The 24,077-nt window shown below is 41.1% G+C and overlaps 1 protein-coding gene across 2 annotated transcripts in view; it reads right to left on the minus strand.

The window, feature by feature from the left end:
• The window catches only part of LOC131120177 (E3 ubiquitin-protein ligase SMURF2-like), a 42,165-nt gene that overhangs the window by 5,164 nt on the left and 12,924 nt on the right, over positions 1–24,077 (minus strand). The window contains exons 2-19 of one of the 2 annotated variants that reach the window (XM_058065207.1): positions 22,990–23,028; positions 21,777–21,885; positions 20,334–20,467; positions 17,907–17,972; positions 17,671–17,755; positions 16,713–16,796; positions 14,489–14,700; positions 12,978–13,062; positions 12,099–12,257; positions 11,453–11,506; positions 6,972–7,185; positions 2,881–2,984; positions 2,692–2,806; positions 2,438–2,616; positions 1,500–1,637; positions 1,294–1,414; positions 1,015–1,216; positions 788–863 (exon numbers count right to left, since the gene is read on the minus strand). In XM_058065207.1, the coding sequence (XP_057921190.1) occupies positions 788–863; positions 1,015–1,216; positions 1,294–1,414; positions 1,500–1,637; positions 2,438–2,616; positions 2,692–2,806; positions 2,881–2,984; positions 6,972–7,185; positions 11,453–11,506; positions 12,099–12,257; positions 12,978–13,062; positions 14,489–14,700; positions 16,713–16,796; positions 17,671–17,755; positions 17,907–17,972; positions 20,334–20,467; positions 21,777–21,885; positions 22,990–23,028 (2,176 nt within the window). Of the gene's footprint in view, positions 1–787; positions 864–1,014; positions 1,217–1,293; positions 1,415–1,499; positions 1,638–2,437; positions 2,617–2,691; positions 2,807–2,880; positions 2,985–6,971; positions 7,186–11,452; positions 11,510–12,098; positions 12,258–12,977; positions 13,063–14,488; positions 14,701–16,712; positions 16,797–17,670; positions 17,756–17,906; positions 17,973–20,333; positions 20,468–21,776; positions 21,886–22,989; positions 23,029–24,077 lie in introns of both variants that reach the window. The other variant, XM_058065206.1, reaches the window with a different exon arrangement.

Below are 24,077 nucleotides of genomic sequence, written 5' to 3' on the forward strand. Positions count from 1 at the left end.
TGAAAACATGTATACAAATCTGAAAGCTCAGGGTTAGAATCTCTGTTGGGCATCTCTGTGTGGAGTGTGCATGTTCTCTCTGTGCATATGTGGGATAAGCTCCAGCATACCTGCGCCATTATTATATACTGTATGGAATAATAAATTCCACTATTAATAGAAGTTCAGTAAGAAAAATAGATGAACACCAATAACACAATTAACAGTATTACTAATTACATTTTACCCACAAAAAAGCAAAAACATAACATAATAATACATTAAAGAATAAATTATTAATAAAATAATTACATATAACATTCATTCATTTTCTACCGCTTTTTCCTCACGAGGGTCGCGGAGGGTGCTGGAGCCTATCCCAGCTGTCTTCGGGCGAGAGGAGGGGTACACCCTGGACTGGTCGCCAGCCAATCACAGGGCACATATAGACAAACAACCATTCACACTCACATTTACATATAACATTTAATACACAAATGAATAAAGAACTCTAAGCTAAAAATAATATATAGCAAGCATTACTAATCATATTCATGGTCACAATAGCAATAAATAAAAAAAAAACAATTAAATAAATGACAAATAAACAGTAACATCAACAAAACGAAGCTGAAAAGCAACAGTGTTGATTATGCAGAAATGTTGAATGTAAATTAGGAACATTAACATTATCATCTGTAATCTTTTGTCTTTTAAAGGCCATATAGCGTATTAAATTAAATGGAAAGATTTTCACAGATGCTTTAGTAAAATGAGTTAGAAATGAGAGAGAGAAAGAGAGGCCAACCAGGTGTGGGCTTTGGGCAGGTTGTTGGTGTTGGCGTCAATCTGATGAATGGTGAAGAGTCGCGGCCCTGCAGCACCTGCATGGCAACGCAGCAAGAAAAAGCCAAAGTTCACCTTTTCATATTTTACAGGCGCACTTACAACAACGATGAGGTCACCCCCCCCATCCCCGTAGAGCTAAGCAAACATTTGGCTGGGCGGCAACACGTGAGCGTGTCAGCCTCGCACCTTGTAGCGCCTTGAAGCCCTGCAGGGGTACTCTGGAAGAGCCGGTGACAAACTGCAGCAAGCGGGCCCTCCTTTCCTCGTCAAACGACTCCACCGCCTTCCAGAACCACTTGACGATGTTGCTGTCTGGCGTGCAGTGTTTCAGACGCGTGTTAGACTTCCAGTCCGAAACGTCGATTTTCCCCAGGCCGCACACGATCAGCTGCAGGAGGAGAGCGCAAGGGAAGAATTGAGGAGCGTGATAATGATCGGCGCCCTCTAATGTCTGTGCTCTGGTACCTCCAGCTCCTTCTCGTCAAAGGACTTGAGCAGATGCTGCGGGATGACCTCATTGAAGCCTTTCTGCAGGGCCAAAAACTGAGCCTCGATGCCGTGGAGGAAACGCCAGTTGACATACAACCTGTCCAGAGGGCAGAAACACTATGAATGCTGCAAGATGCACGCCATGCCAGTGGGTGGCGATGTCACCTGGCATGTCGTCATACCTGACATATTCCTTTTTGGTGTCCTCTGAGACAGATATGCTCTTTCCATTGGGTTTGAGCTCGTGCTGGATGATTTCTCCATAAGCATTGTGCTCTACGCAGAAGGTATGGTCCAGGACACCCGTGATGTCATTGTCCCTGCGGAGAAAGTCGCTGCTTAGTCTCATTTCACTCATTAAATATTATTGGCTTGGCACATGGCAGCAGACGGGGCTATTGCAGTATATCCTAGCTAATAGTAGGCTGGCAACTACCTGCTGAAATGTACTTTCAAGTACTTAGGACTGGGGTGTCCGTAGTGTGATCTGGGGGCCATTTGTAGCACAAGCCTGTTTTTTTTTTTTATTGGCGCATGAAAAAGTATAAAAATATAATTCATTCATTTTCTACCGCTTTTTCCTCACGGGGGTCGCGGGGGTGCTGGAGCCAATCCCAGCTGTCTTCGGGCGAGAGGTGGACTGGTCGCCAGCCAATCACAGGGCACAAACAAACAACCATTCACACTCACATTCATACCTATGGACAATTTGGATTGGCCAATTAACCTAGCATGTTTTTGGAATGTGGGAGGAAACCGGAGTACCCGGAGAAAACCCACACATGCACGGGAAGAACATGCAAACTCCACACAGAGATGACCTAGGGTGGAATTGAACCCTGGTCTCCTAGCTGTGAGGTCTGCGCGCTAACCACTCAACCGCCGTGCCGCCCTAAAAATATAATTTCAGGGAAAAAGTTCTACTATGATGGCAAAAGTGTGTACACCCCTCATATTTCAGCAAGCATTTTTATGACAGTATATACAGTAGGTAAACTAGGATATACTTTAGAGTAGTCAGTGTCCAACTGTTGTATGAGTACCAATGAGTACCAAAGTCACTGAGTCTTGTCTACAGTCAGCAAGGGGACAGGTAGAGTGACTAAGGTAGTGCTCTTACAGGATCCAAACAAGGCTGTTGTGTAGGTCGGGGTCCACAGACTCCATGTCATCCAGTGTGATGGGCTTTCCTAAGAGTTGTTTGTAAAAAGGCAGAGTGAAGCCTCCGTCGATGTAGTGGCCGTGAAACACAGCCATGCCCATGATGCGACCCACAAAGTGGAAATATGACAGGTGCTCCTGCAAATGACACAATATCAATATATGCATCATTTATGTTTCTATTGTCGTATGTTTGAACTAAATCGTTCGTACAGGGTTGACAGCAGAGTCTGGGTTAATCTGTAGAGTGTAGATGTCATCTCTGGAGTACTGGAACAAGCCATAGTAGGGGTTCAGCATCTCATGGGACAACAAGTATAACCACTCCCTAAAACACAGAAATAAAATATAATTGGGTTGACTGTAAGATGACTAGATGGGCGTACAAGTAGGTCACACTACCTTGCCACGCCGCCGTAGTCTAGACCCTCCTCTCCTCTGAATTTGATCATCAGTCTTTTCCACAAATCCTTTGGTCGCATTTTCATCACCTGTCGGTATGACTCCTGTGGTTGAACAAATACAGATAATTCATTTTATACAGTGCATTAACTTTGACAGTATGAGCCCTAGATCAGTAGTTTGAACCCACTGTCGCCCCTCAATGAGAAGCGGCAACCCAAACTGTGGAATTTTTTAGAACATAATCTTATTAAATTTCATATTTTATTTAATCAATTACATGTTTTTATTTTAATTTTTAAAATATAAATGGACTATTTGCACTGGTTACATGGCTCCTTGGATACTTTGCTGTAATTCTGAGCCAATTGCAAACAGTCCCTTTAAAAGGGACCCATTATGCTTTTCTCACTTTTCTGACCTATAAATGTAGTTCGAATGTTGTATTCTCGTGTTAACCGATGCCAAAGTGGAAGTGGAAGTGAGCCCTGAAAGAAGTTTGGGATGGCTCAAAATGCTCGGTTTCAAAAGGTGTGGTAAAACCGACCCTTTGTGATGTCACAGAGGGGCGGACTTCCTTATATGGTTCACAGTTAGGAAGCCCTTTGGGCGTGTGACCAAGTAGTAAGTAGTAGTAAGCCCTTTATTCTTGTCACTTATACAGGAGTACAAGCGAAATTGTGCAATCATCCGTCCATACATATACAACATACTATGCAGTGAGACAAGGGGTGACAGGACGGGATGATTGGGCAATGAAGGCGGGGGGCAACACTAGGAGAGGGGAGGGGGAAAAAAAACAACAACTGGATGCCTGCGATGCCACACCAAACACAGCGGAGTGAAAAAAAATATGACTGATTTATTTCTCATTTTGTCTCTCTAGCCATCCAGCTCAGTTGAAGGGCCAGGGAGGTCCTGGTGTGCCCCAGCAGGCTCTGTCCCCAGCCCAGTTGCACATATAAAAGGAAATACAGCTGGAATAGGTGCAGATTCTGCAAATCTAAAAAAAAAAAATTGTGCGGGTTATTGTGTGTAGCTGCTCTATAGGAGACCACAACTCAATACAAAGGGTCGAAAAATGAGCATAATAGGTCTCCTTGTAGTGTTAATTTGAGGTAGTGCAAAATAACACAATGTGACCAAACAGGTTTTTACCTGCAAATTCAAAAATTGTTAGAACAAAGGGTATTTTCAGTACATATGTCACCAAGGGAGATGAAGTAGAGCATTTAGTAGATAAGTTTAATAATAACAGACCACCCCTTTGTCTGGGTCAAAAGATCGAAAATAGTTCTTCTATAGAAAACCAGGAAATATTTGTCGTTGTGTATCAAATGAACAGCAAGTTAAGTCCACCCTCAATGTCCTTGCCCTCTCACTCAAGCTTGACCAAGTTGCCCAGTCACATGACATGTAGTACCTCATGGTGGCATAGCAAGCGGATAGCACAGACGCAAAGTGCATTCATGGACAACAGGTCATCACCAGACGCAGCAGCCCACTGAAAATGGATCCTCAATGCACTTTTTTTTTTTTTTTTTTTTAACAAAGCATCACACACCCACTTAGACAGGGATTATTATACATTTAAATATTTGATCAAATCTTCTGCCAGCAACTGAAATGTCTAATCACGTTTGATCTGAATTGGATCCAGATTGCACCTTGGGCACCAATATGAATGTGACATGGAAAGTACAATTTAACATTTTCATTTGTTTATACCACTGTCAAATCTCATCAAGTTGCTTGTTATTTGTGTGCTTAGGAAAGATCTTTAAAGCCAAAATGAGGCATCCAGATCCAAGGGAAGAAAATGTCAACAAAATTTGATGGGTGATAAATGTTTAAGTCTCAGTGGAGGTCTGCCTTTAGCAGCCTGGCAATCATTATAGCTAAATGCAATACAGTAATACTATTACTACTACTAAACACTGTACTAAATGTCACCGCCATTTTCTCCCTTACGCTACAAACTATTTCCTTTTAACATTACATAAGAGCGGACATCTCTGGAGAGGCCGTGTCTCAGTAAACGTTTCTGCCCACAGTGACAACACATGACAGAGCTCTGTGGATTTGAACAACATTTACTGTGAAACTCTTAAAAGTGAAGAAACGGCTGACGTCGTTGTGTAAACCGCCAGCTCACGTTAATGAAAACACCGCACCTCAACCACATGCATCATAGTGATTTGTACAAATGTAATATGCTCTACAAGATGTCCGTAGGTCAATATAAATCCGTCACAAGCAGAGCTGAGTGAGTATGTGTCCCAGAGCAGGTCCAGACAGTGTGGATCTGCAAGCGCTGGTGTTTCACACTTCTACATCTGTCAAGCTCAATGGGGATGAAGTCATATTTTTCATTGCTCAACTCGAAGCTGTGAAGTTAGGGTCTGGCACCGAATGTTCACCGCTGTTGCCTTCTCCTCCCTCCCCATCCCAGCTTTTTAGCTGCTGAAATCATCTGAAAAGAATGCCTAGCCCAGGTCGAACAAAGGATTGGGAGAAGGAAAAAGGAACAGAATGACTTTCTTTGAGGTTGGCGAGGGCCTTTTTGATCGGCTTTTCCCTGGAAATCATAAAGTGGTGTATTGGTACTGCGCTGCCGTGGGCACTTTTCTGTAGCACATCGTAAACACGGTGAAAGTAATTGCCAGTAAACTGCAACGATCCTGACTGCATTCCATTGTTTGCTGGATGTTTTGACCTCATCCTTTAAGGGGCAGATAATACATTTCATATGCATATGCACGTGTGCCTTTGATGAATGACAGCTTGTGATAGGAATGGGTGTAATAAATCAATTGTCCGTTTTTAGAGGAAAAATTGAATTAAAGGTCCAGCATTATACTATTTTTCAACACTTTCATGTCTCAGAGTTCCCTGAGTACTGTATATTATATATTAGATTTATATTTATTTGGGCAAATACACGAAACACCACAGTGCATCTCCCACACCAATCAAAATACAACTCTCCATTATTTACATCTGTATTCAGCTATCTGATCACAAGCCCAAAAGGAGTAGGCCGAAGCAAAAGCTTATAAATGCCTACCCCTTTTTGCAAGATATAATCATGTTCATGCCACTGTCTTGTTTTCCCCTTTTATTATTATCATTGTAATATTATTATTGTTATTATCATTATCATTATTGTTATAATCTTTATCATTATTACCATCATTAATATTACCATTTCCATCATTATAGTTAACAATTTTTTGATTTTTTTTTAAAATTATTTAATTTTACAGACTTCATTGCTTCTGTTATTTTTTCTGTTATTTTCTGAAATCCACAGTATTTGTGCTTTTATTGTCAATTTATTAGCCCACGTTTTGGTGACATTTACATATCATTTTCTGGATTGCATGTGTCTAATCTTGTGCATTAAAAAACAAGAACTTGAGACTGTGTCTGAACAGGTGACCAACCCAAACATCAGTATCTTATTGTTAAACCCTACCTGAGGTTTTTAGATGCGTTTGTTATTATTGGAAGCGTGTTGGCCAAAATCTAGCTATGATGTTGGGATTTAGACAGTATAAAGGTGCTTTTAGTACACAACACTGCTACAACCCCCACTACTTAGAATGTACTCACACTAGGCCTGTCGTACTCAGCCAATTGATCACTTTACACCTGAAGGCCGTCATGTTTGAGGGCACTGGTACGTGGCACGATTAAATGCACACGCACATAACCGTGCAATGCAGCCCAGTCACAGAATGACAGGAACCTTCTTCATTTCACCAGACACAATTCATAATAGAAATACTATACAAATGCTAAAAATGACCCAAAAGTAATAATAAAAGATGTGATCTCTCGCATCAGAGCTGTCACTTTGCAGAAAAAAAATGAGAACAACTTGAAATAATCCACGGAGTCAGACAAACTGCAGTAAGACAGCAGAATAGAAACAGTGCACAGCACCAATTCTCGGTCCAGCACCTCTAAAAATGCCTTTGTTTTTGATACTTGAACACAAAGGATGGAGAAATACTGACGAGACCAAGTAGGCCCTTACTTCATGTGAGAAGGAAATGTTCTCATTCAGATGTTACATTTGTTTTTACCTCAAATATCTCCTCCCGGCACACCTCGATCCGACAGTGGCCCGCCTGAGGCTGCTGCTGAGACAGCTCCTGACGTAGAATCTTCAGCTTCTGCACCAGGTCTCTCTTGTACCTGGGCACTGTCAGGCACTCTGCCTCCTCTGGCAACTGGGCTGGGGACAGAGCCTGCTGGGGCACACCAGGACCTCCCTGGCCCTTCAACTGAGCTGGATGGCTAGAGAGACAACATGAGGAATAAATCAGTCATATTTTTTTTCCAACATGTATGTGATATGGATTCTAAATACAAACTAATTGGCGGTCTGCAAGGTCGTGTGGCCTCAGAGGTTCCATTGCATTACAGTATATAGCCTGACGAGGACAAACAAGGTAAGGCAAGCTATGATGGACTTAATTACTACTCCAGCTGTCTATCCCTTTTCCTGTCTGTTGCATAAAAAAGTGCCCCTACCCACCACCAACCACAAGTGGAACTTCCATGACCCAACCACATAACTTCCACAGACATTTCTGTGAACTTAGCTTTTGTCACAACAGACACTTGTTTCAATGCTACCACCAATGTGGTTGTGTTCATTTAACGCTCTTGCCCTGGGTTCATTTTTTTTTCTTTTTGCACGGCCAGCGCAGCTAGCTGAGGCGCCCTCAAGCCCTCACTGTGGTGTTGGTGGTGGGATGCCTGGGTGGCCCTCATAAAAACATAATCCATCTTTCCCTTCAACAGGACAACAGCCCACATTCTCCAGTGAGGAGATGCTGAGCCAGCAGAAAGCGTCCTCACAAGAAGCATACTGTCCTCGACTGAGAGAGAGTGGGAGGTTGGTCAAACAAAAGGCACCTGTCCACTATGGCTGCACTGACACTTCAAGGAAAAATGAGGCCTTCTCTAAGGTAGCAGTATATAACCACCCACCTATTCCAACACCTCTTGTCCACTTGAGCTCTCTGGTTCAGTAGCTTGAAAAAGGCCTCCAAACTAAACGGGTGCTGTGTTTCATGGGTCTACCCCAGTATAATCAAGTCCACCGTTATTTATTTTTTTGGCAAGCGCCAGGGCTTCTAGCATGTCAAGACAGGATAAGACGGCAGCAGAGCAATCCTGAAAACCACTTTAGGAAAGAGGAGGAAAAGAAAAGATAGCCTTTCAACAAAATGGAATGTGCTGCTTGACTTGGAGGCCAGGAGAACATACAACTAAACACACTTATTTCTTTGGAAGCCACATAGTCAATTTTTTATGACTACATACTACTTTTTGACATAGTTAAATCGGCTCTAGTTACTACACAAGATACAGAAAATGCCAGTACAACAAGCTCTGGATGAAATATGCTGAGTGGAAAGAGAGTATAAATTCATTTCATGAGCCAGAGGATATTATTTTTGATACTTGTATATGCATGAATCTTTTCCATGGCGTGTGGTTCTACTGGGGAGTAGTAAGTGTTGAGTGGGTGCAGCGGTGTTAATAAAGCCGCACCGGTCGCCACCACCCCACCCCACTCAGAGCCGAAAGTCAAAGGGGCCTTTATGCATCCATCTGCTGAGGGTATCAGCTGGTGCTACTGCTTTGAAAGAGACACCACTGCTGCAGACTCCACAGAAAGCTGCACACGGAATTCCTCAACATTCTATCAACTGCACATCTTTTAGGATTCTGCTGGAAAATAAATCAGTTGTTTGCATCACTGTATGTATCATCTTTAATTATTTAGCCAATTTTGTCAGCAGTGTATTTACTGAACGTTCTTTTTTCTCCTCAAAACCCAGTCATTTTAATGTATATATGGCTGAGTGTATTCAAACAGAGGAGAGAAAACATCACCCATAGGCCTACTTCTCAAAAAGCAACAATGCAAAAATATTTAATAACAAATGCCTGCTGCTGCTGTTCATGATATCCTAATCCAGCAGCCACTAAAAATACCTTCATCAAACTGTGACACAACCGCTCAGATGTACAATATGTGCTGGTGCAAGCAGGGGAGGAAGCAAACTATGAAAGAGACAGTGAGGTAGACCACAGCAATGCGGCCTTGTCTGACTGTCTGACAAGTGTCTGAGGGGGACGCTATCACTGTTGCTAGACGTGTTCGAATCAGGCCTATGTCGCATTCACAATCCTTGGATACGGACGTGTCAAAAGTACAATGTATCAATTCTGTGCATTGTTGTTGCATATCGAACATAAAATGCTATTGCTATTGTTGCTATTGTATTGCATGGTGGTGGCAGTGTCGTGGTCTGGGCGTCTTGAGTGCTGCCGGCACTGGGGAGCTGTGGTTCATTGAGAGTAACCTGACAGTAGAGCATGATCCACTTTGAAGATGATGCGAGTGGCTGTGCACTGTACTGTATGTCTCGTTTAGCATTAGCAAGGTAGCATGCATTAACTGTGCAAAAAATGGGTCGAAGTTCTGTGTATACGTGTGAAAGACCTATACTGAACGCTGAATGAAATATTCCCAAATCTCTGTGATAGAAGACAGATGTCCTGACAGTGAGCCAGCGGAGAGGCTTATAACTTTAACAGTTTTTGGAGCAGTGTAAGAGGGCAGGGAGCGGCAGAGAGATTGAGGACAGAAGAGATGACAGAGAGGGGGAGGTGAGAGCCGAGAAATAACGATGGAGATGAAACTGTAAAGTAAAAAAAAAAGCACTGTTTAAAGACGTCTGCAGACTGGCGGCTGTAAAAAAAAACATGAAATGCACATGGAACATTTACAGTACACCACTATCAGACCTGCTGCTGATGTGCACGTAAGACTGTTCCACCTGGTAAACAGACACTTCGAAGACAGAAATGGCAAATGATGCCACAACATTTCCTGACTAGAAGACGCAATGCAATGCAGCTTGGGGTAGCCAGAAAACCAAATACACCGTTCGCAGTCTGATTGGCTTCTGGCTGCCCTTTTTTCACAATACAGCTTTCTTCCAAACTCACGACACCCCTACTGTACATCCCTAATGTTAAATTTGCAGATTACATAACAGTGAGCCTGATGAGTGGTGGAGATGAGATGGCATACAGTGAGAAGATCCAAAATGCTGGCAGAGTGGTGTAAAATAAACAACTTGACCTTCAACACCAGGAAGACAAAGGGGACCATCATCAACTTCAGGAGGAAAAAGAATTGCCATCAGCCACTGGAGATAATGGGCGAATGTGTGGAGAGGGTGCCAACATTAAGTTTCTGGGCACACATATTTCAGAGACTCTCACTTGGGGAAAAAGGTAAGAAGGCACAGCAGTATTGGAAATATAATCTGTCACAACATCTAGTGTTGTCTTTCTACCAGTCTTCTAGCTAAGCCTCCTGGCTTGGTATCACAGCAGCTCTTCAGCAGACAAAAAGGCTGTGTAGAGAGTATTAAAAGCTCCTGAAAAAATAACAAAACCCGACCTAGACTTGAAGCAATATTCAGCTCCTGTTGTCTCAAAAAAATCAAGACATCGAAGGACACATCCTAGTCCACCGACCTATCCGACTTTCTCCCCTCTGGGAGCAAAGACATGCATCACCAGACTATTACATAGTATTTATCCTCAAGCCATCACCAAATTCAATAATGCACTAAAAACATAAAGTTTGTGCAATAAATTGGGACTATTTTAGGTGCTACATGTTTAATTATTATTATTTTTTTTTATTTATAGATTTTTTTTCGTTTATATTTTTTCGTATTTATTTACAATGACAATAAAGTCTGGTCTCAGTCCCCTGTCACACTGCCTCAAAAAGCTGTCTTTTTCTAACCCAACCATGCAATTTCCCACCTTCTGAGGTACTACTATCAGAACGGTACTGTGTGAACGCAATCTCCTAATGTTGGGATCAGAATGTAAAGTTTAATCCCCCAGACTCACTTCTCTTGCCTCTGATGGCCCGATTTTGCAGGATCTCTGTGTCAGAGTCAAAACTCATGACGCAGGCCACACAAAATAGCTGAGACCTGCCTTACTTCCCACTCACACACACTCACACACAGACACTATTTGACCAAATGGCCAGATGCTGATTTCTCAAACATGTCTCTCATGCTAGTTTCTATTATTTCTCAAAGAGCCTTTTTTAATAATAATTTAAAAAAGCAAAATCTCCTGCATGCACTTGGCGCACACTAAAAAACCCAGAGAATTCAAGTTGAGGTTCATGCAAGTTTCCGCTATAACTAAAGTTGTCCGTTCTTTAGCCCATTTGTATCTGCAACTGTTACGCCAACACATTTAATATCATTTGCCTGAGTGGGCTGATAGATGATGGATACAGCACGCCAGCCAAAGTGCGTAAGAATGTACTCCTATGTGGATAGGGGGACGGTATGAAAACATCTGTCGCCTGCAGATGTCAACTGCAAAGTTCTACAGGTATGTCAGCCTTGCATATGCACTGTATGTGTGTGTGTGTGTGTGTGTGTGTGTGTGTGCTGTCTGGAGGCAATTATGCAGGCTGCGCAAAGATTTCTGTGTGTGTTACCTGAGGTTAGTGTTTTGGCTGTCTGTGGCCACACGGGATCCATTTGGACTCGGGCTGCTGGAGAAAAGCAGGAGTAAAGGGGGGAAAGGGAGAAAGGAAGTAAGCGGGAGCAGGAGGGGAAAGAAAGGAAAGGGGGTCATAAAAGAGAAGGTGAATGAACATTGAACATTAAAATATGGGATGGTGAGACAGAACAAACGAAGAAGAGGAGTATGTAAGAGTTGTAAATGCAAGTACCTTACAGTAACAACAGAGTTACATTTTCAACTGTTAATAATACTGGAATAATACATAATACTGTGTTCATATGTATGTGTCATGGCTACTTCATGGTTCATGGAGGATGGCAAACAGATGGGTGGTGCTATCATTATTATGGGGGGGTGGTCAGTTCTGTGATGCCAAATTTGTCTCATATGTAAATGTTATTCATTAATTCATTTTCTACCGCTTATCCTCACAAGGGTTAATTAATTAAATTAATTACATCAGTAATATATTTGTGGTTGATTTTAAACATTGATTGAAAGCATAAAACCTGTTGTGAAATGAACAGATTTAGAAATAAAAACCCAAGACAATGAATACTATGAGCGGCACTGCATTCCAGACTCAGTGAAAGGAGGCTAATGACTCCTTCGCTTACTTGAGAACCAGATGGAGGTTCGCAGACAGTCTTGGGTCCGTGAACTGGGTTGTTCGATTGTTGTGGTCCACGAAGTAGACACGGCCGGTTGCAGTGTTTCTAATCTCCCATCCTGGCGGCAGAGGGCCAAGCTCCTCACAGTTCACGTTGCTCAGGTCCCTGGATAACCATTAGAAAACATCAGTGACAATGATATGAATGAAATATTGCTATTTTTTTTTTTTTTTTTTTTTTTATAATGTCAGAATTGGCATTAACATTTACCTTGAGTTGGATTATAATTATTAAACAGAAGCTTTTCAGCTTCCAGGACCTTCGCCTTTAACAGACTCTGTATCCCTCTGGCAAAATACTTGCTCCAATTTCTTAAGTCCTCTTCACTCTTGTACGCCCACTTTGTTATCAGAGGAAACCAAAGCCATAATGTGGGGCGACACCAAGTAGGACTTGTTCTCCTGTGTGCATGTGCGCACGCTCTGGCCTTGTATTGAGGCAGGACGCATTAGTCAGGGATGAACAGCACATGCCTCGCTGCACCCATCAACATACTAGGTCATCTTAAGCAACCACCGTCCAAAATGAACAAAGTCGGAGTTTACTTATACAAATTTGGTGCTTTGCACACTGCACAGGCAAATGCTCAGCAATGTAGTCGACAACCTGAAATAACAAGTATGAGCTGTGAGTGCAGATCTCGTTGCAGGCAGTGGGTCTTGCTTTACGATAAAATATGTCCTTGTCCTTGCCAAATAACAGATTCGGTCGTCTGATCAAGTGAGTGAGATCCATTTTAGTCAATGTGTTCATCATTTAGACGCTAATGTGCATTTAATCAGCCCTCAGATCAAAGAAAGTAAAAGTACAAATTACAACAGATACCTGGGGACGCGAGGATCATGCCAGGTGCTGACTCCCGTCTGAGTATGCAAGAAGTACACCTGGCCCTGCTGAGTTGTTCTTTGCTCTGAGAAAAGACAGAAAAAGATTGAAAGAAATGAAATTGAAAATGGCATTGGAGCAATGTTGATGTTTTTAAAGCTGCAATTATGTGGCCCAGGTTGAAGCAAACATGAGTCACTTGGTGTACTTTGGGAGAGGAGAGGTCTGTTTATAATTCATGAGATGAGAAATTCGTAGGAATCACAGCTGACCAAAGCGTGTCTTAAGATGTGTCAGAGTGTTTGAGGCCTATGTCACAACAGAGCAGCTTATTGCATCGTGTTTTCAAATCAGGGATAGTGTTTGTATTTCATTCACCCCCATCAATCACCTCAGTACCGGGCTGACATTCATGCTAATATAAGAAAGTACCATATACACAGAAGTGAGCCAAAGACACCAAGAGGAAACTTAGAGAAGTTGGTTTCCATATGTTATTTCCCCCGTCTTTTTGAAGCTTCTGTTCTTCCATGAGATGAATGAATGGAGATTGAAAGCTTAAATACTGGCTAAATACCTGCTACATATACTGTAAATTAAAGCGTCTCTTATGATCTCTCACCCCAACTGCCAAACGCCAGAACTCCTTTTCACCCCTATTCGGCTTGTTCTTTTTCCTGCCTCTGTGGTTCAGAGGGTTCACACTAAGAAGAAAGCACAGCAAGTAGCTGCTGAGCATCAGTGACTCAGTTTGTCCAACCTCGGTCAGCGTCACACACACAGCAGGGCATTTCAAAAGGGAGGCACATATCCAGCAGCAACAACTCTAAATTGTTAGCATGCAGGCATCGTGTTTAAAGGAATGACTCTCTATGAGGCCTATATGTCTAAGAGGCTAGGCTTTTTTGGTTGATTCTGACTATTAAAACAACAAATTCAGATGTTAGTAATCTTGAACTATTTTTTCCCAAATAAGTGACTGCTGGGATGGCTGACTGCGTGACACGAGTTTAACATTGTACATTATATTCATTGGTTTGGAATTACTTTGACAAAGTGCTTATTTCATTATTAGAAACACAAATGTCTGCTACTATGCATAATTTACTTTTTAATAATGTAAGGAAAAAAAACACCCTGTGTGTACGCCCACACCACTTCATGTAGGACAGCTTTGCAAAATAAATAAATACAATAAAATATATCAAAAGCGGGCTTTGCTACACATATCAAAATAAGGCCTGGAGCTCTACCAACTATCTGTCAATCGGCTACAGACATGGGAGCTGTAAGTTTGAATATTCTGCTTTTCCACAGCAAATTAGCTAGCCTAGTACGTTGTTGCTGTTAAAATGCAATGTGTAACGTTATTTTGCTACGTGTTATGTTGCTTCGAGTGAGCTTACTTAACGACTGTCTTGACTGCACCATCTACTAAGTTCTCACTTGGCGAGAAAGCTTTGTAAAACATAACCTGGCTTTTCCTTTACAATGTAAGTCTTGTCTCTCACCATAACCCTCAGGGAGATCGGGAGGGGTGTGCAGGTGTGTCCGACTCATGTAGTTGCGGTGCCGTTGCGATCGCACCCGTCTCTCCTGGATCCGCTGTTCACCCGGGGGGCCGCAGGCCTCGGCCCCATTAATGGGTGTCATCACCGGTGTGTTCTCATCCACCACGCAACTCAGTGGCCGCCCGGATGGGCTGGAGTACTCTGATGCCGGCCTGGAAGAGAGCAACAAAATTATGACTGCTTCTGCTTTCATTTCTATTTTTGTAACAGACACAAAAAAACTACAGAAGAGCTTTGCTATAAATACGTTCGCAAAAACTGTATTTGGTGAAATGTACGTTGTTTGTTTTTTTTTTTTTTTTTTTAATCGTATGTGACTGTAATGACAGAAATTGTGCAAAGATGTGTGTAATGATGCAGGTGTCTTTTTCTGGGGTCTAGACAAACACAAGCAGTGTGTAATTACCTTCCTTGCGTCACAGGCCCTCCAAAGAAGCACGCTTTATGGTCACAAAGATTTAAGCCATATGTGTGGTCTTGTATGAATTCAATACAGGCAAACAGAACACTCTCACAACATTGAATCCTGAGCGCGTTTGTGTGCTACTTAAGGACAGGATGTCGACAGCAGATATCTGATAACACAAACACAAACACAGACCGGCTGGGGTAGCTGACACTTGTGTGTGTAACATTTCTGACCACTGTCTGGCTGCTTGCAGTAACTGACGCCGTGGTTATCTGAAACCTCAGACCCCTGTCTGTCAACCCACCTCCACCCCTGTCTCCCCCCCTCTGTCCCATTTCCTGTTCCGCCTCCCCACTCACTATTACACATGTCTTCTTTTCAACCAAATTTGGCCAATTGCTTGACATTACGACCAATAAGTAAGAGTAAAGTTGACTGGCTTTTTATCTGCTCAACAAAAATAACAAGGTTGGAAATACAAAACCAAATCCAATTACTACTAATTGTCTTCCCCTCAAAGTCCTGCCCTCAATTTCGCTCACTTGATCTTCTTTGTGAAAAAATGATATTCACAATTTCTTCTTCATTTACAACCATGTACTTACTCGGGGTGCCACGAAAGTGTCCTGTCGCTGAATTGGGTACTTTGTTTGCTCAGTCCCTGACGGCTCCACTGATATGGGTCAAGAAGGAAGGCGACAGTCGTTTCGGCAGGAAAAGGTGCCAAGTAAAACCTTGTTCTCCCACTGGCTGGCTAACTTATTTGCGTATTGATGTGTGTGTGTGTGTGTGTGTGTGTGTCTATGTTTTGTGTGTATGCATGTGTGTTACGGTAGGGTTGGGCCGGGCTAAAGGAAGTTCACTCATTACTGACACAAAAGGGTAAGTGCAAGCCAGTAAAATAAACACCGTACTCTTGCTGGTCACATTGACCATTAAAGGTGTCCATTGTTGTCTCATGACCATATTTCTATCCCTGTCGTTACACTCATACAGTAGCTCAAAAAGGTACATTTGCACATTTAAGCAACCATTTTAATACAGTGTATCTTCTGAAGGGACAATGCTAGAAAATTAAACTTGGATGCACTCTAGAGTAGTCAGTGTACAGCTTGAATAGATTTACTATCCACTGAAAATGACTCAACGGCTCTAATTGTCTAAATATGTAGCTGGAAACACAAGTAAGTTACAAGATAATAGAATAAATACAATAATAATTTGAAAAATGTATAATTAATACGTGTTATCAGTGTGTCGATTTCAGTCCTGGATAATCTAATCCTAATCGGAGCATCCACATTTTATATACATGCTGTGACCATGTAGTAACAGGCACATAACATGTAGTACTAACAGTATTTTGCCATATAAGCATTAGGGGAGCTTCCTTCCTATAAGTGGAATAGGTGCTTCCCATTATGTGTACTCATACGTGTGTCCTTTTCGATGTTTTTATATATTTAGAACACATAGAAAAGATGGTGTTCATGTCTCATAAGGACTGTAGATGATGGGAAAATTTTAAAAAAGTGCAGTTTTCCTTTAAGCATGCTGTTGGTAGTGTCAGGTTCAAGGTCTATATTAGTGCTGCTGGCAATTGGGGAGCTGTGGTTCATTGAGAGGAAACATGAATTTCAGCATTTGCTGTGACATTATGAGTTTGTCCTTTGGGAAACTGAGCATTGCAGTTTTCCAACATAAAAAAGAGCCCAAACACACCTCCAAGCTGTGTGTTTGCGTGCGTATGTTTACCTGGTGGGTCTCTCCCATTGTGTGGTGCGTGTGATGTGGTTCAGGTACTGGATTCTTCCAGAGGCTGTTCGTCTCTCCTCCCATCTGTTTTACAAGCAAATAGAAACACAGCACATTTTTGTTGCAGTTTTAATATAAAAAAGCCATACATTTAGTTCAACGATGTACTGTCCTTACCTCTTTCAATACTAAATACATACTGCATTTTCCGCACTATTAGCCACACTTTAATATTCTCACAAATCGACGATGCGCATCATAATCTGGTGCGTCCTATGTGTGCACCGAGTTCCAAAATCTGTAAAAATGTTGTTGTGCTACTTTGGTAAGCGCTCCACTTGATTGACTGTTGGACCACTTCCTGCTGACACAGGGACGTAATATGTATGCTGGCAGCGATTAACCAATTAGAGAACAGTATGTAATACATACAGTATGTACGCTTAACGTCCGCCATGTGTCTTATAATCCGGTGCACCCTCTGGCGTGGAAAATACAGTATTTATACGTTGAATAATCCTGAACTCCAGATCTCCCTCTTTTTGGCGTGAGAGGCAAAAAGAGGTCATATCACTGCACTAATGCATTAACATTTCAGAGTGTAAATTGTGTGCATGTTCAATATGTAAGATGAAGTAAGATGGGTGTCTAATCTTTGTTTTGGTAGTTTCCATATGTATATAGCCATAGAAAACTATATAGTGAATTTTCAGTCAAAATCATATAGTATGGTGCTGAATGGGTTGTCTTTTGACAAATGGGATTGAATGCGTTAATAATGCATTATAAGCGAAAAAGAATAACAATGTTTGAACTTCTATTTGAAGAATACATTCCATTCCATTTGTCACATAAAGGAGTGACGACTTTATGAAAAAAGCAAGAAAAGCTAAAATGCATTACTATCTAATTCATAGTTAAAGCCACCTTTGTTCCATACATTGGTGATAATACTGACCCATCGGGTAGGTCATTGTCAAATAAGCGGCTGCAGTCCACTACTGGTCCTCCAGTACCAATGCGGTCCCTTGACTGAAGACTTACTATCCAGGACAAACAAGATGACACAAATATAATTTATTGATGCTCCCTCTGTGGATTTCCTTGATGCAAACATACTGAATAAAACAAGAGGCTGAGCAAGAAATTTACAGACTTAAAGGCAACTTGATCTGTGAGTGTGTGTTTTTTTACCGACTATCTGCCCTCTCACTGTATCATTGTCATTGGGGCCCAGCTTATTGAGGTCCAGTCTCTGATCTATGAAGGAAGGAAATGACACACATTAATTCCACAGACATACGTACACATTTCAATTGTTTGTCTATCAATATTATATTTGTTCCAAGCACAATGCAGCACTCTCTCATTGTACAATTTGAATTGACAGGAGTATCAATCCTGTCAACACACTTTATAGTATTATGGTTGTCGACCCTTGGTTTAGTGTGTCAAGCTTTCAATACAGAATTATTGGGCATACCCTCCAATAAGTACGTGTCAGGAAATTCACACCCATTTGTGTGAAACATTTGGATAAATATCTCAATAACTAAATTGACTGTAGACACACTCTTGTGGATGACTCAAGACTCTGTTCAAACAGTATACAATTGTAATGGAAATTACATGTACGATGATATATAAAAACATAAAGAAACCACACAGATTAAAACAAAGCCATGTCTAGTTCCAGGAAGTGTTTGCGCATGTGCTTTTTAAAACATATACGTATGTCTAGACTGAACATAAATTTTCTTCCTAAATACGATGCCACTGCTGAGAGTACATTTATAGACCTGAACCACAAGCTCTCGCTCTAACATTAAGTTCCTAAAGGCCATGAAAAGTGTGTATTGACCTAAAACCATCCTTCCATTGGGTTGTTACCAAGGAATGGTAAAATAAGAGTGCTGACTCGGCATCGACATCAGTTGTGTGCCCTGCACGGGTTTGGCCACCATGATGGTGAGCAGAATCCAGAACAACTGCATTGTAAACATGTCCTCCGTACAATCAGCAATTAATTACTCCACTCGATGGACCAAAAGACCAGATTTGTCGTTTTTCAAGTTCCATAAAAAGTATGTGTCACAAAAATGTTGATGACACTGGTTGTTGTAAAAAAAAGAGGACATGGGACACGCCCACTTCTTGCTCACCATTATGGCGGACTTTCTCCTCCATAACGTACTGCACTCTGTTCGGTGTTGGCACTACTATTTTTACTTTAGGCTCCTTGGTTGTAACAGTGTTTTTCTTTTTGGTGCGTTTACGTCATGCTGTCTTTGCATTTTTGTTTGTATACAATGTGCTGCATCCCAGTCAGAGATCAAAAAACTGATGTGTGTTTGTGAGGCAGATGATGTTGAGTGTTTGAGTCTAGCAATGAAACAGTAGGAGGAGCTCAGTGTGCCAGATAGATTTCTAAAAATGCAGAACAATCCCCCTTTGTGGTCTGAAGCTATGTTTGCGCACAAACTAAAACGGTTCTGCCCATATTTGTGTTTGACTTGGATGACAGTGAGAGATGGTTAGACATAAAACCTCTAGGAATCATGGAGATTCCAGTAATGTCTAGTATGTGTTACTTATGTTTGTGTATGTCTGCATCTTCGTCAGACCACAGAATGAGGTTGTGGTTCATGTGTCTGATGGACACTGGACAAGGAGGATTTATGTGCAAATTGGTGTCTTGTAATATTTTATGTTTCCTGTGGCTCTGATTAAATCTAATGTTTAGCATGCTGGCTATGCAATAAAGTGGCCAGTCGGTAAATTATCTATTGCATTCATTCAGAGAAGACCGGATAATTGAATATGGAAGGTTTCCAATGACTTTCATTAAAAGGTTATGTCCCAATCATGTCCAATAAACAACATATGAAAATGGAAAACATTTAGGTCGACGTCCAACAGACTGGCTGACTGAGGTCAACAAGATGTCACAAGCTGTGTCACACAATCTGCTGTCAGATTTTTTCATACAGCTCAATGCACTCTACAAAACAATCACTGCAACTTTAGACTGCAGCCGAAGTACCTTCAGGAAACTGACTAGCACGGGTGCATAAATTGAGCAAGATAAGTTGGAAAACATGATCACCATCCATCAAAACATCTTTGCAGGGGCGCGAGTGGGACTACTAATTGCTCATAAGTCACTGATTATTTGTCTAATGATTATAAAACATTGAGGATATCTGCTTTACATGTATGCATGTCTTCCAGTCATTACTAGCAGATGAAAAATGATGCACTTGCAGTGATCATCTGAAAAGCTCAAATCTCATTTGGAAAATCCCACACTAATTGCTTCCTGTTTGACGAGCCTATGAATGTGGAATAAATGAATGTGGGATCAACATTTCCAAGTGCTGAATTATTGAACAAAGCTCCCTTGTCTGTAGCACTTTCAGTATTATCTCAGTATTATATATTTTTGATGAAGATAAATCTATATGTGTATGTACATCATAGCCGTTAGGAAACAGGACCGTCAATATTTAGCTCATTTCAGTGGCTGGTGTACCCATTGAAATCTACATTTAGACATCATGCTGCACTGACTGATTTCTCATCACCAATAACCTTGACAAAAAAATATACACTAGAACTTACATCCGGTGTCCTTGAGTCTGTTGATGGCGTTGGAGAGGAGGCGGACACAACCCAGAAAACCAGCTCCTTGCTTTTTGTGTATCTTCTTGTGGTTCCAAACACTAATGGTGATGGAATCAGCCTTTCCAATGTATCTGGAAAAAATGCATATAAACAGTTAGAAATATGTTAGCTAATGTATTAAAAAAATAAAAGCAAAAAGAACAGCACAATCCCTACACTTAAAAAAATATGATACAAATGAATAGAGCATTCACCATAACAATATTTCATATTTCTACAGAGTGAGAACATATATTGGCTTTGTGGTGTAGTTTTTCAGGTTGAGCAATAAGACAGATTTTAATAGTAAACGTGTGGCTTTGCTGGCAGAGTACAGAGGAAGCCAGTCTAGTGGGGGTGGGGTGTAAAGAGGAGAGGAAATGCAGGTGATGTGCTGCACCATTATATCTGTGACTCAGAAAACTTGTTAGAGTAAACACACTCTCACTGGCTTTCCACTCAAATAAACAATAACAAATGACGACCTTGGCTGCCAAGCTCTACTGTATATCATCGCTCGCAACAAAAGGGGCTTCTGGGTAAACGTACATGTTTATTCTAAGTAGTAAACACTTGTTACGTTAAAATAGAATTACAACTTTCTTGGCCTGCGACTGTGACCAAGATGCCTTGCTCCGTTACATGCTATGACCTCATGGCATTTATTTCCACTATTTTTGGAGAAATTTATGAGCTTTTACTCGCTCTTCCAGTTGACTTAATTAATTGTAGTGATGATGGATTTCCTGGCAAAGTGCATCATAATTAGCGGGTCATACTGCACTTCGCTACTGCATAAACTACAGGGCTCCTTGACAACGAAGAAGTGCGGCATGGTGACCAAAGGGGTCTGTCTCTTTAATGAACATCCCTCCCATGCCATATTATTTCTGACAAATAATAAGGATTACTTGTATCTATGTCATATGAAGGTGTGGCAAAGTAAAAATTTGCCAAGCCCCACATTCTCATCTGCTTTCTGTGGCATGTTAGCCATTTCCTGAAGAAGATGTTGAGGCCAAGGGTCGCTGGTGGGGAGTACAGTCCACTGAGAGGGAGAGGATTCAGAATGGGGAAGATAATTATGTAAAAACCAGTTGATAGTGGCAGTGTTAAAACTGCATGGAGAGCAGGGTTTAAGTGTCCAGGAGGAAAAAAATGGTGCCAAGCCATTAAAACAAACTCTTGGTTTTATTTTTAGCTCAGGTCATAAACTCAGCTGATGAACAGCCTGTTTCAGTTTAATGGATGTTTGCAATAAATTGCTTACCCATTTTTTTCTGTCTTAGTCACATTTTGAGGATCCAACAATGCAAAATAAAACATTTTCATCAGGAGTATATTTAGTCCATTGCAACCAATTTACACAAAAATTGGTGCTCAGCATGCGAGTGTACTCACAAATCATAATGTTGATTCCACTTGGGGTCTAATGTATTTCTCACAGTATCTGTAGAGTGGCACTGTCCAGAACCGTCCACCACAACTTTGGCAAAGGGATCAGGTAAGCCTGTTGAGCCCAAACAAAGAGTCATTTAAAGACATTTGGGTGAGCAACTGCACAAAGCAACAACATTCTACTGATATGATTCTGACAGAAAAAACTGTAACTCTTCTCCTATTTTGATAGTCCAACAGAGATAGGCAGGTTAAACTAAGTGAATTGGAAGCTAAAATACCAACTCTTAATCTTCATCCAATTAGGCAAATCACAACATGGCGAGTGAGTACTGCCAACAAGTTCTGTCTGAATGCAAGGGAAGAGAGGAAGGTCAGGTGTTACAAACATGTACAACTACAACTACAAAATCTTATCTTTCCACCATATATTTGAATAGAAATGTGATCAGAGGCCTGTGTCACTGATACAATACTCCTAGAAATGTGTCATTTCCGAGGCTTCACAGTATACACCCCTCTAGGCAACTATAGTAGGCAGGTTTAACCTGTACTATACTGTACTGCCACATTTAACCCACTATTGTAGAAATTACCTTAACACAGTGATTAAAGGGGAATGAAACTCCCTTGTGGCTGTTTAACATGCAACTGTCACCTTTGACAGCCTCTGGCCAAACCACAGCTAGCACATAAGGAATAGGAATGTATAATGTATACTAAAGTGAAAAGAACGTTAATATAAATCAAACAGTTACCACTACTATCATCTACCTCTGCATAGGCTTTAAAATGTTGGCTGCCCTTCTCATGTGTTGGTGTGAAACACATGCGTGTCACACTTGTCCTACTCTACTGACCTCTTCAGTCGTAGAACGCTGGTTGAGCGGTTTGCTCCTTACTGCTATGGCAACATTGGTTCTGTTGGTGGTGTATACTCGCCTGAAAATAACTTTTTGCTTGCTATATCACACTTTCAGGAGAATGACATATAATGTTTATTTACCACAACAGCAAAGAGGATAAAGCGTGAAGCAGTGTATGTGCATATACATATGTATATATTTACAAATATATCCTCTAGTATGTCTTCCTGAGACACAAAAACTGTGTCAAAATTACCCAATTTAGCAATTGCCAACACTGACAAGAAGTCAACATCCACAAAGAGCGTGGGACAAGAATAGCCACACATCAAAAAAGGCTTTATACTTACGGAAGAAGTCTTTCTTTGCCAGGTTCTTTGCACATAGGACTGGAAGAAAAGAACAAATAAGAAAACATTTATTGAAATGAATGAACAGTATACTGGAATGAATATACTGTAAGTACAACAAATCACTGTATGCACAGATTTACAGTTGCTTTAAGTTAGGCAAGACGCTTAAAAGGGGGAAATTATACAAAACCCCTTCTAATTAAATGGTAGAGGAAACTATGTAATTATATGCCGAGTTGGCTAGTTTCAGCTCAAGGCTCAATGGAATCCAGGAATTATGCACAGATGATTCAGGCCACCGACATTACAGCACTGTTACTTTGTACCAGGGTATCACGCAACTCTGGCGTGCATTAGGTTGTAAATGGCACTGTTGATCCTGCTTAGTCAAATACGAGCACACTGGGCGAAAACATATAGTAGAGTAATATAACATTATCTTGGACAATGCTCTGACTTTCAGGAGAGGTAATGTAGCTGCTGCTTCATTTTCTGTGATGGAGAACAGCAGGGACATTGATTTTCTTTATTCTTGATTTGTTTATTTATTTTTCATCTTATTTTGTGCAGAAAAATAAAAATTAAGATCTTTGAGAACAGTGGAATGTTTTATCAAAGCTTTGATTGTACAAAATCGGAACCAAAGCACTGAAAAAGTTTGTATATTTTTATGTTTTTAATAAATGTGTTTTGTTTTTTTTTGGAAAACCTGATGGGGCCCAGCCTCGCCCAGACCCTAGCTCCAGTGGCCCCCAGGTAAATTGAGTTTGAGACCCCTGGTTTAGATAGATAGTTTCTCTGCACAAATATGACACCAACTTTGCCATTATTATTATGTCTTAATGTTGCTTTAATTTTACATTTTAAAGAACAGCAACAAACATATGTAGAATGAATGAGAGGAACATGTCTTTAAAAAAAAAAATCTAACTTGGGATCCTTTGGAACCTATCATTACATTGCTCCAGTGTGACCTTGACAATGACCAAAATGACACAGCCCCCAAAAAAGACAGAATCACATTGGAACGGATGTGGGACACATGTGAACACGTCTCGACACAAATCAAATTACACTGGCTGGAC

Source organism: Doryrhamphus excisus, chromosome 1 (assembly GCF_030265055.1).
Source record: "Doryrhamphus excisus isolate RoL2022-K1 chromosome 1, RoL_Dexc_1.0, whole genome shotgun sequence".
Taxonomy (NCBI): domain Eukaryota; kingdom Metazoa; phylum Chordata; class Actinopteri; order Syngnathiformes; family Syngnathidae; genus Doryrhamphus; species Doryrhamphus excisus.